This window comes from Ctenocephalides felis, unplaced genomic scaffold (assembly GCF_003426905.1).
Source record: "Ctenocephalides felis isolate EL2017-DRISC unplaced genomic scaffold, ASM342690v1 CF-g0.4_SCAFFOLD_00845, whole genome shotgun sequence".
Taxonomy (NCBI): Eukaryota; Metazoa; Arthropoda; class Insecta; order Siphonaptera; family Pulicidae; genus Ctenocephalides; species Ctenocephalides felis.
This window is the reverse complement of record NW_020536999.1, coordinates 62,527,405-62,543,339: the sequence shown is the minus strand read 5'-3', so window position 1 is coordinate 62,543,339 and position 15,935 is coordinate 62,527,405. Positions and strand designations below refer to the sequence as shown.

Genomic DNA, 15,935 nt, shown 5'->3' with positions numbered 1-15,935 from the left:
AAGTTTAAGAAAATGAGTAGTTTTTTTGACGTTTGTTAGAATTAAAATTAGACGATTTACTTGGTATAACGATAGAGTACTTGGTCTTAATGAACATACTATACCATTATAAAGTCTTACGGAAAGTGGTTCAATTATAAAAAAAATATTGATTTTTGAAAATTTGCTTTTACAAAATACTCTGATTTAACATGTTCGTTTCATTTTCAATTATGTATAATAAATCCACTAAGAATACTTTTAATCACTCATAAATTATTTTTTTATTGATAAGTCGATTATTTACACTTATCGGGAAGTTCATGTAACTTGCCTCAAGGCAAAATACCAATACCAACTAGTTATTATTATTATTTTGAGTAGCACTGGTAACTTAGCTAAAACAAATTGCGTTTTGAAAAAAATTATCTCTCCGAATGAAAACAAAATTATATTATTCAAAATCTAACTCTTTTTGCATTACTTTCCTATGCATCTTTCCGCGCATCTAGTCAAATTATATTTTATTTAAAAATTTAACCAGTGTCTGGTTAATCAAATAAAAATATTCAAAAAAAGTAACGGTATTCGTATGGTAATGAATACCTTCCTTACCTTTATTTTATCCTGGAGGGGATGATCCGAGCATTTTGCTAATGCAGAATGTTATTGAATTTTAGTATGTCTTTTATATCAAAGTGTTGTTTAAATCTAAGTTATTCTGTGTGAAAATGAGTGCTAACAAAATATTAAATTTAATATTTTTTTGATAATATTTGCTGTTACAATTTCTTTATGTTTTGCATCGTTATTGATTTTATCTGTTTTATATACATTCTCACCATTAAGGTGAAAAAGTTTGAGTGGAAAATTACTACTGTGTTCTTGAACCGGAATTTCAAATTTTTATTTAGGTATAAGTGATGAATTCACAAATGTTATGTCAGGGTTTATATTGAATGATTTATCAGTATATCAATATATAAAAACTAAAATTTGTGAAACAAATTCCGTGAAAAGTAAAAAATTGTGTATTTAAAAAAACGCTTAGTTTGTCTTTAATCATTTAATATTCGAATGAAATATTATTAATAAAATATTGTAAAATCTGCATATTTTCACAAAGCAGCATTGCTTGCTATATTTTAGAATATCAAATTCATTTTTCGTAGATGATATACTAAATTTATATATTAAGGAACATATAAATTATTTATGAATCGCAGTAAAAAAATTGAAGCATATTGAAGAATTTGTGAATATATAAATTATTTTTACTAAATCAAAAACTAATTTACAACATTCCTGAAACTTGCTGGTCTGAGTTGACTTATTAATTCTAGTACACCTTCATCATTAAATCTACATTTTCAGTTATAGAAAAGAATTTTACGACTCTAACATTTGCAATAGCAAATATATCTAAGAATGATCCGAAAACAATAATATTATAATAAAAAAGCTACCTTTGAAATATTATGAAGTTTTATGAATAGTTACCTGAAATATTTGTTAGATTGACTGACTATCATTATTTGCGTTTAACACTCAATCAAACCCAAATTTTAAGTTCAACAATTATATTATATTATGTTATATCTCGTTCTTTTCTACCTTTGCTGACAAAATCTAAATTAAGATATTTAATTTTTTACTCGATATTGTATTTTATTAGATTCTTAATGTACATTTAAAAAATAGATAAACTCATAATAAGTGTTAAAATGCATGTAGTATGTGTATTTTAAATTATCTTGCTTAATTCGCGTGTTAATGAAAAAAAAAGAGTGCGCGTAAGGATCACACGCGATTGAAGTAAAACTTTTAATATTGTATGAGTAGGCAATTAAGATAAAAATAAAAAAAACATCATATTTGAATTTTAAAAATCATCTTTTAATAATCACATAACATCAATAATAATAAGATCTCCTGAGCATCGGCACAGCTGTCCTACTGATATTAAGAGTTTGAATATGATGTGAAGCTTTCTTCCTAATTTTGTTACCTATCTTACCAGGAAATTCAAACCATAAACGTAGAAGTCCATCATTATCGCCACGTTCTATGTACATTAATTTTCCTACACAACCATTAGTTAAGCCATCACTTACATCAATATTAGTTGTTATTATGTAAAATTTATTCAGAACTAAAATTATTTCATACGGCAAACCCCCGGTATCAATAACCGATTTTTGTGAAACTGCTGACGAATGTATGATTGTTGATCTGTCGCATGGCAACCTACATAAACATCCGTGGCAGTATATATTATTTTGTCTTCAACGAGACTTTCAATTCAATATAAATTTATTATATTCCATGACACATTTATTCTCTAAGAAAAGTCTTATTCCATGAGGACATAATACAGCAACCTCTTCTTTTGTAAAAAAAACGTGATTCAATTAATGCAAGTTCATATAGGGTTTAGCGGGTTTAGCGTTCGACTTACGCATGACATGACGGAAGTGGATCGCGACTCGCGACATCAGAGCCTACCTGCGTCGTAGTGTTCAACTTCACGTTGGCGTTTTCGTTGCATTTGTACGGATTTACACCCGTGTCGCGTCTACAGAAATTTTTACACCCATATCGCGCCTAAAGAAGTTTTACTTCAAAAATATTTTTTAATTTACAAGAATTTATATGGATTTAGTCGTTTTCTTGATTGTATTCTCGGAAAAAACTATATAAAAAACTTAAAATTAAACTTCTAAGAATTTAATCGTATTAAAGTTTGTTTTTTTTCTTTCTGAGCAATATTTCTTTATTATTTTCCTTTTCCTTTTATATTTTTTACCTTGAATTATTGAAATTGCAACTTATTATACTAAATGCTGATTATTAATTACCATAGTGAACAAATTTTTTATAAATTATTAATTCTTCTTTTACATTTAGGGAAGAAAAAGTGAATCCAGCAACGATGCCTACGCAGTCGAATCATCGGCCGGACAACACTTTCCAAAACAAGGAAGCCTGGTAAAATCCCGATCGTTCTCTGGACACTCTCAGATCAATTTAGAACGCATCCTCTCTTCACCGACCCTCAAACACCTCACTAATGAAAAGTGCCATTTAACCACTATGCCAGTAAATTTCGAAATCGGTGGAAATATAACAAATGCACCAATCCTGGAAAATATTGTCACATCTGAAGAACACAGCAGTAGCTTTTCTGAAGCTTGGGATAATTATCAGGATAAGTACTTGTCAGAGTCTTATTCAGAATGTGTAGATACTGAGGCAGCAAGGAGGTTATTAGATTTTGGTGAGGATTATAGGAATTATATAGATTCACAATCAGATTGTTGCTCGTCTTTGTCAAACTTTGGAACAAATCTAGATGTTGGCAATAAGAAGTTCTTGAAAAATTTGATAGCTAATTCACCTGATTACATCAGAAAATCTATAGATGATTATTCTTTCGATAATTCTGAAGACACAGATCTGGATTGCCGTAGAAAGATTAGATCTGATTTGCATCAAAGGCGTCGCTCAAGCAAGGAAAGAAGAAGCTCCAAATTGACTTCAGATAGTGACTCAAGTAAAAACTCTTCGAAACGCAAAAATAGTTGTGGAATGAAAAATAATTTAACAGATATGGAATCCATGAAAAGGAAAAGTAACAGCAAGCTTAAACTCAAGATGCGTTCTAATACGATGACTGACAGTGATTCGGATTTGGATGAGCTACGAAGACTGGTGACCGAATCCAAAGTTCAATTGGACAGAAGCGAAGCCTTGTGGTGCAGCAACGATCCCAAATCAGAAATGGACAGAGGAATTATTCTCCAACCAAGGGACTATGTAAGAAATTTTAACAAAGTATTGCATGGCAGTTTGATCGTTTTGCTCCCTATAGTATTATGCTCTATTATGCTAGAAAATCTACTGCAGAAACGTTTTGTTTGAAGTTTTGCATTGTAAATTTTTTTGATGCGTGCTAATTTTTTAATCTTTAAATATATAATTAATTTATATAAGTTACTTTTAATGATACACTTCCATAATGTGATTTAACAGTATTTTTAATGTACATATGATGTAATCTTGCAGTATTTAATACAATATTTATATATTTGATTTAATTTTTTGTTGTTGTTTTATTCATTTCTTATATGCATTACATTCTATATTTTTATGCATATGGGTTATATTTGTTTTGTGTTAACTACTACTACTAAATTTTTGTCGATCCTAATTTAACTTTGCTTGTACTAATGTTTTGCTTATAATTAGCACGCATATCATTTAATTTAACTTTTAACAAAAACATCAGTATTAGATTTAATAGCATTCTAGATCTAATTTTAAGATATTTGTAATCAACACTTGATGAAAATAACTCATGGTAATAACGAATCTATTAGGAGCTATTAATTGTGTGAGCTTTATATTCCTGTTTGATTTGCATGTATTTTATAGAATGATTTTTACAGTTTTTGTAACATGAAAAATGATTTTTCATGAATTTAGATTAAAATGCATTAATGCTAAAGAGTATATTTAAATAGAAATATGATTTGAAGTTTTACGGATATCCTCGCAAACAATCATGATGATTCCACTACATTACAAGTGTGGTAATATTTATTATGACTTAAACATCTTATTTGCTTAAGAAAAAATATTTTACATTAAAAAGACTTTAAATGTGAGCTCGCATAATTAATAGACATCCTTATATCGCAACTCCTTAGAATTCTCATATTTGCTATGTAATTTTGTCCTTTAATTTTTCTCATTTATAGATATCCTTATTATAAATTGATAGATATTCTTATTATCAATTTATAGATGTCCTTCTTATCCATCGAATCGCATCTCCTTTGAATTCTCGTAATTCTATTTATTTTTTTCTTTTTCTCATATAATAGTAGCATTTGTATTCCTTGATGTATAATGTATGCTGGTCATTTACTTATTTGTTGTCTTACTTTTGTGTCTGTCACAAAAATATATGTAAGAATAGAATGGTCATCATGATGTATTAGCTCCAGATAATTGTCTTCTTTTTTGTTTATTATTCTGCAAACCTAATTTGCTATGCCTTCTGTTCCATATAATAATCGCATTGTCTACAAATCATCAATTCTTTTATATTTATGGCTCTTATAGTTTACCTTTCTTCAAACTATCTTCATATGGATTTATTACCATATAGATTAAATTCTAACAATATTCATCATTATGCTATGGCAGCTTTTATTTCTAAATGTTTCAAATAATGATTTCAATTTCAAAATATATTACATTTTAAATCTTTCATTTGTTAGTTCTAAAATATATCAATCATATGCTCTGTATCAAAGTGTACTCCTATGATATGATAGATTGCAAAATGTTTTTATCAATTTTGCTTTTCACAAGAGATAACTCTCAAACCCACTGTCTTTTCTGCTTTATCTCATTTATTGGCATTTAAGTTGTCCTTTCCTTCTTATTTCGAATTTATTTGTGATATCATATCACTGATTATTTTACAGGTTTCAATTTTCTAATATATATAGAGAGAATTTCTTATGAAATATTGAGCCATCAAATATTAATATCTTACTTCTGGTTTCAATTCGTATGCTTTATCTTCCATCGAGTTATTTTATTAGTTCAATATATTTAAATCTATTAAGTACAATAATTTTTCTGTGATAACAATATATGTTTCAACACCCAATCTTGTCCGAGCTATTTTTTGAAGCAATTCTAAAAATACAGTGTTTAAACAAGTCTTGAAAATATTATTGAAGTGTTCGAGAGCAATAGAATTTAATGAGGAGGCCAATCTGTCGACTGTAAGGTGTCTACTCAAGGAACATTTGTGGTTTTTTGTAATTTTGTATATTAATTTTAAATACTCTGTTCTTCTTTACGAATCAAATTCGTTATATTGTTCTTTAAAGTGAACAAGTAAAAATATATTTATAATGAATTGAAGGCCAAGTTCAGAATGGTTAGGGAAAACTACTTATATAAATACTTGTGTCTAAATTTGTATTGTGATGCTACACTATTATTGTTGTTTAAGTTACTCCTTCCACATACTATTTTGTAATGTTTTTTCTAAAATTATTACCTTATAAGAGTATTTTAATAAAATACCATCCTATCCATTTTTCTTTGCATAATCAGAATTAAAATAGTTATATGATGGTGCATCACCATCATTTTCACTATTGCATACAGAAACATTTAAAATTATTTGTAGCTACCACCTGGGACACTTTAAAAATACTTTTTCTCTCAGAATAGTTTTTTTTTTAAGTTGAGCCTTAATTTTGTCAATAAAATACATAGTTTTAGATATTTGGCTTTTTATATTTTTATTAAATGCTGACCATTTAATGGCCATTACCATCTACTTTATTTGCAAATTACAAGTACACTACTTAGTCCAGCAATAGAAGTTGTCCATTCGAGAATTCTTTGGTTCTCTTCAATTTCAAAAAATTAGAAAAAAAATAATAAATCCTAAATCCAAGACGATGAGATTACGAATATCTAACGATGCACAATGAAAATTAGTACTAATAAGTAATTCCAAGAAACAAAAAACAAAACACACAAAGTAGTATAGGTGTTTTATGATAAAATGCTTTTTTTATTGACTTCTCGTTAATTTTGATAAAATGCTTTTTTTTATTGACTCTTCGTTAATTATCTATTTTTTGTATGCTTATTGACTCTATTCATTAATATATTAGACCTTAATTAACCAGTTACCTGTACACTTTAACAATCCCTGGTTTCAGGCCGAAATAATATTAACTTGCCGAGAGAACATCAGATGTCTGGAAGCAGTCATGACCAGAGCTTGCGGCGCAATCCTGACCGATGTCCAGGGCCAGAATTTGCGCGGTAAGTTAATTGCTTCAACTCCATTGGTTTCCGGATTGAATAAACAAATTAAAAAATCAGTAATAGAAACTGAAAAGATAGAAGAAAATTTAGAAGTTAATAGGAATAGCAAGTTTAAGTCGGTTCAGCCTGTTGTTAAGAAAGCCAAGATGTCTCATAAAAACAATTTAGTCGAACAAACTAGTAAGAGTTGTAATTGTGGTAATGCTGATAAAAGTTCCAATTCCCAAACCGTTTACAATGTTAATATAAATAAACCGAATGGTAAAACCAAAAGTAAAAGAAAACCTAGTAAAAAATCTCCTAAATCACAAGGTTGTAAATGTAACAAAAACATTTACAACAAGTTATGTGATATCTCAAACCAAATTCAAGATTTTTCCAAAACTGAATCTACCTTAAAAAATGCAGTAAATGATGATGAACTTATCTCACATTTAAGTACATTTTTCAAATCTCTTCGAGTCACATCCAATTCAGAAAACAAAAGTATCATTTTGAACGACTGTGGTGAATTAGTAACAGCATGCAAATGCCATCCAATTGCCAAGTTCATTAATTTTACTATTAATTATATAACAGAATGGAAAAATTATATTTGGAATTGTAGTTTATTCACTTTTCTTTTAAGAACTTTACAGCAGTTTATATTTATGATATTTGGAATTAAATTTCAAATCACTCGAACTCTCAAGCGAATGTTGCTGCCTTTTTAAATCGTGCAATATTTTAATACTTGTTTAGGTTTATATGCAAATGCTATAAAAAAACATACTTACATGCTTTATGTGGAACTTTTTCAAAATTGCCATACATATACTCATATGTATGTTTAAGCAAATGTAAAAATAAGTTTTTGAGCATATAGTATAATTTTATATAGCTTTGGTATGGCAAGGTTTTGTTGCTTTTTGGTGAATGTTTAACATTTTTACTCAAAAAGATATTTAATTTTAATGTTTTTAGTAATTAGTTTTTAATCTATCCCATTCAATGGCTTGTTTTAATTATACTCATTCATTGTTAAATCCTATGGACCGAAGCAAGTTATGAAAATTTAAAAAAATTGAAAACAGTGTTGATTATTCAAATATATATATATATATATATATATATATATATAATGTTTTTATTACATTAAGTAAAAGTTTTTAAATTTACATACATTCGAATCTGTCCATTTTCATGTCATTTTATTTTACTCGTAAGTGTATTTGAATATTATTTTAAAAACGCAAAGTATCTTATATGAATCATGTTACATCAAGTTATTCAAAAATATCATTTGTATAATAATGTAATTCTTCATGTTATTATAATTATGATTAACATTACTGCTATGTCAAACATTATGCATTAATAAAATTGTATCATATTGCTTGCTTGCTTTCATTGTTGTTGCACATTTCTAAATTGCTTGCAAATATTGCATGACTAATGTTTTAAATAACATGTTTAAGCACTAATCATTATTCACACACCTCCCATAATCATTTGTTCGAGTGACACCCAATTATTTCGTGGATTGGATTAAAATTTGATTTAAATTGAAGCACATATCATATATAGTTTTATTAACCTAAATCGCACCCAGTATATTCGAATTTATAAAAATTCAAAGTAAGGATAAATTTGAGTACCAATCTCATTTTTTAAATTAAAAAAAATACCAGCAGAAGATATTCTTCTGTATCTGTTCAAAATAAGAAAGTGATTTTTTTTTTAATTGGTGGTATTTAGTGGTACACATATCAGGTAAAGACCGACTTATTTTTTGTTACCAATCTCATTCTTTATTAAAAAATTATTTTTTTCTATTCAAAATAAAAAAGTGAAATATTTTTTTTTATAATTAGTTATACACATATCAGGTAAAGACTCACCTATTTTTTAAAAAGTACACGTTTTTTATAAAATATTTTTAAAAGTATTTTTAACAAATATAGAATATATCAATTTTAAAAAATATGATATAGTACAAGATATATCTAACAAAAATTTAAATATTTTTAGTAACTTTGAGCTTGCTTTCCTGACGAATTATTTTCATTTATTATAACGCCCAAAAAAAAATTTTTTTTCTTCAGAAAATATGCAATGATTAGCTTTTATTTGTTGCATGGTAATTATCTTTTTTAATGGATGTCGTATTGTGTTCTAAAAATCATGCCTGAGACATTATGAACTATATTTTGCTTTGTTTAAAATCATTTATTATATATTATTATTTTTCTCTAATTCTTTCATTCATTTTGGTCGTAGCAAAAACATTTTAAAAGCTTATCGATGAAGCTCAATAAGACTATTAGGGTTGATTAGTTTTTTTGCGCTAATATCAGTTGAGCAAATTCTTTTTAGTAACAGTAAAACAATAATTATTTCGAATATACTAAAATTTTAGAATACTTATTCAGAATAAAGTAGGATACTTCATGGACATATCAAACATTTAAATTTTATTAGTTTGATGTTTCCTGTTAACTGATCGGTTAATTCTAGACCAATTTTCTCAAGAAGTTCTTGATCGAGTTAAATAGTTGCAATAGAGATCAGTCGACCCATTTTTTGCGCTTTCCCATAAAATATTAGCTCAATTAAAAAAAAACTTAAAACTAATTTAGAAGTATAAGTTGGGAATTGCTTTGATCAATTTCTGGTTAACGCTGATGTAGTACTTTTTTGTATTTAGTAATTTATTTTTTTTATTTAAAAAATCCTGTTACTTTTAAATGAGCGGACATTCATGCAACTTATCTTAAGGCAAAATGGCAACTGGTTAAAGTTTTGTCTGAATTCTTGGTGAACGAGTTGTACACTTTGTTATATTTTGGCCAGTGTATTAATATAAATGCTAATAATAATTCTTTTAAAAACTACAACAATAACAAAGTAGGTTATTAATTTGAAGGCCATTGAAAGTAATTTATTGCTGATTAAGTAATTTTCAGTCCTTGAAAAACGCCTCTTGAATTGATTTGTAGTTCACGTTGTTAAGAAATTACGCTTTCTCATGCATGTAGGATCTCGTTTGAAAATATACAAAATGCATTTTGTTCAAAACTATCTATGGATTTTGTTTTTGAACATAATTTCATGTGTTACATATTTTGTCTCTCATTAGATTCAAAGAGCAATTTATAACTCCACTCACATATAGGAAAACAACGCCATCGTAATAAGGTTTCTAATATTCAGCAGGTTTGTCCTAACAAATTTGTAGAAATTTAGGTATTGTTCTTTTTTGGTTTTTGATCAGCTATCAGAATTTTGATGTTTTATAAGCTTTTTATCTGCAAATGACTTGAAGGTAATCTAATTTTTGGCCTATTGTAGTTTTGATTTATCCTTTCTTTTTAGCAATTTTCCTTTTAGTCTTGATGAATCGTTGAAATTATTAACAATAATGGCTTGAGTTCCCACTTGGACACATATTTTCAAGTCAACATTAATTACTCTACTACTTGATATCTGGTTGCATGCAAAACAAGATGAATTGAACTCTTTGGTTGCAAGGCCAAAGTTCTGTACCTTGCGCCACGTACTGCCCAACTTGCAGAAATGAAACAAAATTGGTTAAATACGATTTAAAACAACAAATACTTAAATCAGTTTTATATTCAGAAATACTGATATTTACTAGAACTTCATTATTTGATTATAAGTTATAATAACTTTAATATTATATTTTGGCTGTATATTTTTATATATATTTTCCATTTTAAGTCTAGAATAAATTTCTGATTTTTCTAGTAAAAATTAGCACTTGAGCCAAACAAAGTTAATATTGCTTTTAGCAAAAATCCGGCACAAAAGTCTAGATCCTAGACTCGGACAAACCGGGACCTATGTCACCTTTATATTTTTTACATACATTTATTATCAGGATGAATAATTGCCCCTGCCTATAAAGGATTTGGGGTCCCAAAAATTTTAACTAACTTTATATGTTTTTTTTTTTTTTTTTTTTTGACAGAAATAAAAATTTATTCAATATATACAGTGTAAAATACAGTGAATTATACGTGGGTTTGTCTACCCTGGGGGTATTTTACCCAAAAGTTTGTGGTTTTACAATATTGTCTATATATTTGTATTTGTACAATATTTTATTCATTATTTCGCAAGGACAAAAAAAGGAGACGATTTTTGTCACCTAAAAAAAATCCTTTATTCATTGTTTTATGGCTTATGTATTCACTGCGGGCTCGATCAGGTAGTTAGGCATGGCATAGTTCCTGTACCAGATCATTTCTGATGTGTACTGGCCTAACGCGCGGATGGTACTATTATCGTGATCCCTACACTTTCGGTAAAAATTCTCGGTGAGCTTTTTTATGTGTTCGAGTATGGTCGGTATGTCCGTCTGTTCGTGTAAATATTTCGTTGGGTAGTAGTGTCTCGTCAGTGGGTTCCTTGATTTGTCTAGTACCAGTCGCAGTGCTTTGTTCTGTGCTATTTGTAGTCTCCGTCTGTTGGTCTTGGTTGTCGCGTTCCATGCCGGAGCGGCGTATGTCAGTAATGGTCTTATCAGTGTCAAGTAAAGTGTCCGCTTGTTCTTCACGCTTAGCGGGCTGTTGTGGTTCAAAAGAGGTCTCAGTAGATTCATCATCCCGTAAGCCTGTCCAATTTTTGTATTCGTATGTTTTGTGAAGCTGAGTCTATAGTCCAAGGTTACGCCAAGGTATTTGACTTCCTTGGACCACTCAGCTTCATGGCCCATTACCTTTAGTTTCGTCAAGTCAGTAAGTGTAATGGACCAACGGCTTTTTGTAAAGAAAATTGCTTCTGTTTTAGAAGGATTGATTTTAATTTGCCATTTTTCCGTGTAATCAGTCAGGGCGTCTATATGTCTCTGTATTTTTGTAGTCAGTAGCGTAGGTGAACGTGATGATCTGTAAATGGCAGTGTCGTCAGCAAATGTCAACAGTGTTGTGTCGGCGTCAGTGGGCATGTCGTGGATGTAGACGTTAAACAAGGACGGTCCCAGGATCGAGCCCTGCGGTACTCCCGCCGTCACTTGTTTAATCGTCGAGGGTGTGTTGTCTACTTGAACTGTGAAATTACGGTCTGCGAGGTAAGAATGGAGTAGTTTTGTGATGTATGGTGGAAAGTTAAGGGTTATGAATTTGTGTATCAGTCCGTCCATCCAGATGGTGTCAAAAGCCTTCTCGAAATCGAGCAACACCAATCCGGTATGGTTTCGTCTATTGAAGTTGAGTACAGTGTTTTCTATTAGTTGTGTCAGTGGATGTAACGTAGAGTGCTGTTCCTTAAAGCCGTACTGTGTGTCTGGTATAATCTTGTTTCGTCTGATGTGTCTGTTGATGCGTTTGAGTAGTACCTTTTCAGTTACTTTGCTCATTGTATTGAGGAGGCTGATTGGTCTGTAATTTTGCGGAGAGTCTGGCTGTTTCCTCGGCTTCAGGATAGGAAATATGGTCGATGTTTTCCATGAAGCAGGAAAGTGGCCTTTGGCCATTATACGGTTAACCAGTCGTGTGATTAGTATGTATGCGTTCGTTGGTAGTTGTTTCAGTATTATATTTTGTAGTCCGTCCGGTCCGGGTGCTTTCCTGTTCGGTAGTTTTCTGATTGTCGACTTTATTTCTGAAACTGTGGCAGGGTCTATTCGTAGGTCTTTGTCGTTAAATTGTTCAGTAAAATTTTGAATAGAATTGCGTACGTCTCGTCTTAAGTCTGCGTTGGACATGTCGGCGTTTTGTCTGTGTATGTTTTCAAAGTGTGTTGCTAAAATTTCTGCTTTGTCTGCTGGTGTCGTGGCGTAGTTGTTGTCAGGTAGTTTGAGTGGCGGGATAGGTGTTGTTTTCCTCGTCAGCCTTTTGGCTGTTTGCCAAACTTTGTGCGGGTCAGTGTTGATGGTTTCTAGTTTTTTAGTCCAAGTGTCATTCCGGTGCTCACGTATCTCATTATGAATAATTTTTGTCAGTCTGTTTACGTGTTCCTTTAGTAGTCTGTCACCAGTACGTTGCCACAGTTTCTTTATATTGTTCTTTAATTTAATTTTTACTAATATTTGTTGAGGAAGCGTGTCAAATGTGGATGTATTTGCGTGTCGCAGCGGTATTGTGTGTTGGATGGTGTCCGTGATCGTCCGTGTCAGATGTGTCACAGCCTCCTCTATGTCTGTATTGGTCTCTATGGGTATCGTGTGTCGTATATTGTCTGTAATAATTTCTCTAAAAAGTGGCCAGTTGGCTCTCGAATAATCTAAAATGTTGCGTTCTGGAGTACGGTCGACGTCGAGTCTGTCAGAGATGGTCATAAAAACAGGGTTATGGTCAGAGTTGAATAGTGTTCTAGTTATGGGTTCGGATGTTATGTGAAGTTTTTTGTCAAAGCCAGATCGATTGTGCTGTGATGGTGTGTCTGTACGGTGGCATATCTGGTCGGTGTGTCAGGATAGTGTAGTTGTGCGTCCGTGGTGTTGTGTTCCGTCAGATATTCGTAGAGTCGGATTCCGTTCGCGTTGTTGTAGTTGCAGTTCCAAGATGTATGTTGCGCGTTGAAGTCTCCTGCCATTAAGACGTGTGTGTTTGAGTCAAGTAGGTTTTGTAGGTCCGTCAGTTGCAGTCCGCTTGCCGGGATGTAAATCGATATTATAGTCACTTTTTGACCTCTTTTGTATACATTAATAGTTGTTATTTCAGAACAGCCCGCTGTCAGGTTTGGCACTTGCTCGTGTCTGATATTAGACTTGATCAATATTGCAGTGCCTCCCCATCCGCGTGAGTTTGTCGGTCTGTCGTTCCTGTATACTTTATAGTTGCTGATGTAAAGTCTGTCCGTAGGTTTCAGGTGTGTCTCGTTAATTAGTACAATGTCCAAGTCATATTTTGTTATGGTCTGTTTCAGTTCGTCTACGTTGTTTTGAGTCCGTTGGAGTTGAAGTACATTATGTGTATGTCGCGTGCGTGATTTATGGGCATGCCGTTAAAAAGTTTAGTATGGTTGTGTATTTGTCATTGTAAGTCATATTTGTGTTCAATGTCTTTGTCAGTTTATAAAGCTCACTGAAAATTTGTCTTACCTCGGGATCCGCGAATAACTTCCTGATCTCACCCATAACAGTAAATAGTCCCTCTGGTGTACTCAGGTCTGGATCGGACTGGCTGGTGGTAGGCCGGATTCGTGAGGATGCTGGCCGGATCGGTTCTGGTGTTGGCTGGATCTTCGGCGATGGATACTGGGAGGCCGGCTGTGTTCGTGGTGATGATGGTACCGGAAGTTCAGGAAACGCAGATCTGTTGTTACGGCCATCGCTGGTGGGTTGTAAGGCTGACGAGAAGCTCCTCGTCAGCGGCGCAGGTGTTGGCGCTGGCTTGTATGCTGGATTTCTCTTAAGCGCATCTTTGTCTCTTTTTGCTCTATAGTTGATTAGAGCTGGGCATTTAGAATAGTTAGCCGGGTGGTTTTCTTGGCAGTTCACGCATTTCGGATCCTCGGTTGGTGGCTTCGTGCACACTCCCGGTGGGTGCACGTTCGTGCATTTTATGCATCTATACCGCATGTCGCACGTGTACGAGGTGTGGCCGAAGTTTAGGCACTTGTGACACTGGATGGTCTTGTTTAGTGGCCTGTAGCTTTCCCATTTACTTTATATGTTTTGATTGCAACTATATTAAATTTCGGCCTGTGAAAATTTCAGACTAAGTAAAAACGTTCAGTACAATAAGACGTGCGTTAGAGAATTGTTGAATTGATAAATAAGAAGCCATAAATGAAAATAAATGAAAGATAATTAGATTGCTTTAGATGAAAATTGCATTGCATATCCAAATAAAAAATAATCAATTGATCGGATTTTAGAATCGGACTGATTAGTAGAAACCAGTTACATATATGCATATATTTTTTTATAAAAGTCGAGTAATGTTTGTGATATATTTAATAATAAATATTTTATAAACTAGTAAAAACTATAATAAAAATTTAAAAATTTGTGGTATTTTTAAAGTATATAAAAACAAATTACTAGAACTAATAATATTTTTCAAGTGAACCAATACATTTAAGTACAGACCGTGGTTCAAAACATAACTCATTATCCTTTCTATTTATTATTATTTTTTTAAAGTTTTTAACTTCCCGAAGAAGAAAATCGCGAAAAACAATCCGATTGCTAATTTTTATTTTAAGTGACGTTTTCAAGTCATTCTGAAATCGAATGAAACCAAATTTGGAAAAGTTATGTGTATGCTGTATGTGTATATGAACTTATTTTTAACATTTCGTGAATCTTTTATCAAAAACGGTTTGGACCGATTTCAAAAAATTGTAGAAGCTATTCGATGTGACTCGTAAGGATTAGCGTTTTGTGCTACGATCGGCCAAGCTGTTTCTTTGTAATTAGATCAGAAAGGTGTTAATTTTGCGTCTTAAAATTCGGTTTCACAAATTCAAAAACTGTTCGAAGATATTGGTGGGAAATCGCGTTGATTTGGCCGAACCGTTTCTTCAAAATTAATTTTGAAAAAATATTTTTTGACGATGAAAACCTTATATGGCGATAGATTTGAAATCTGAAATAACATATTATAGGCCTACGATAAGCGGTTGATTTATAAACGAACATCAAAGTTTAAGCGTTCCGTGCTTTGCATGTAGCTACTGATTGCAGTCGACGTCCGTACCTAAATAAAAGACATTTTAGGACCCAAAATGAATGAAATGAAATGTCGTAAACAAATGTTCGAACGATAATAATTGACAATAATATTTATTAATTTTCAGTGAAAGCGAAAATTTTAATTTCAAAATAAACAGCTAAATCTCATTTCTTCTTGTTTGATTAGATCATGTATACGTATTGGGAAGTTAATGCTACTTGCCTTAAGGCAAAAATGCTACTTGCAACTATAGTATACTTTTTTGAGGAGCAAGCTTATTATGTTAGCATATATAAGAAGAAAAGTGGCTTTGTATCATGTTTAATAAAACAAAATCAAACATTTATTTTATCCGAAAATAAAAATAATATTAACGAATATAAATAAAATCTGAGTTCAGTCAGATCATTTAACCAATTTAGCCTATCCTACGTTTCAATTTTAGAAGTTGTTAAAGGACAAACA

General features: G+C 31.3%; 1 protein-coding gene across 1 annotated transcript in view; it reads left to right on the top strand.

The window, feature by feature from the left end:
* LOC113372353 overlaps nucleotides 1-15,935 on the top strand; it is a gene marked incomplete at both ends in the record, with an annotated part of 142,040 nt that overhangs the window by 109,746 nt on the left and 16,359 nt on the right. The window contains 2 exon segments of the mRNA XM_026612679.1: nucleotides 2,887-3,795; nucleotides 6,738-6,843. Coding sequence (XP_026468464.1) covers nucleotides 2,887-3,795; nucleotides 6,738-6,843 — 1,015 coding nt within the window.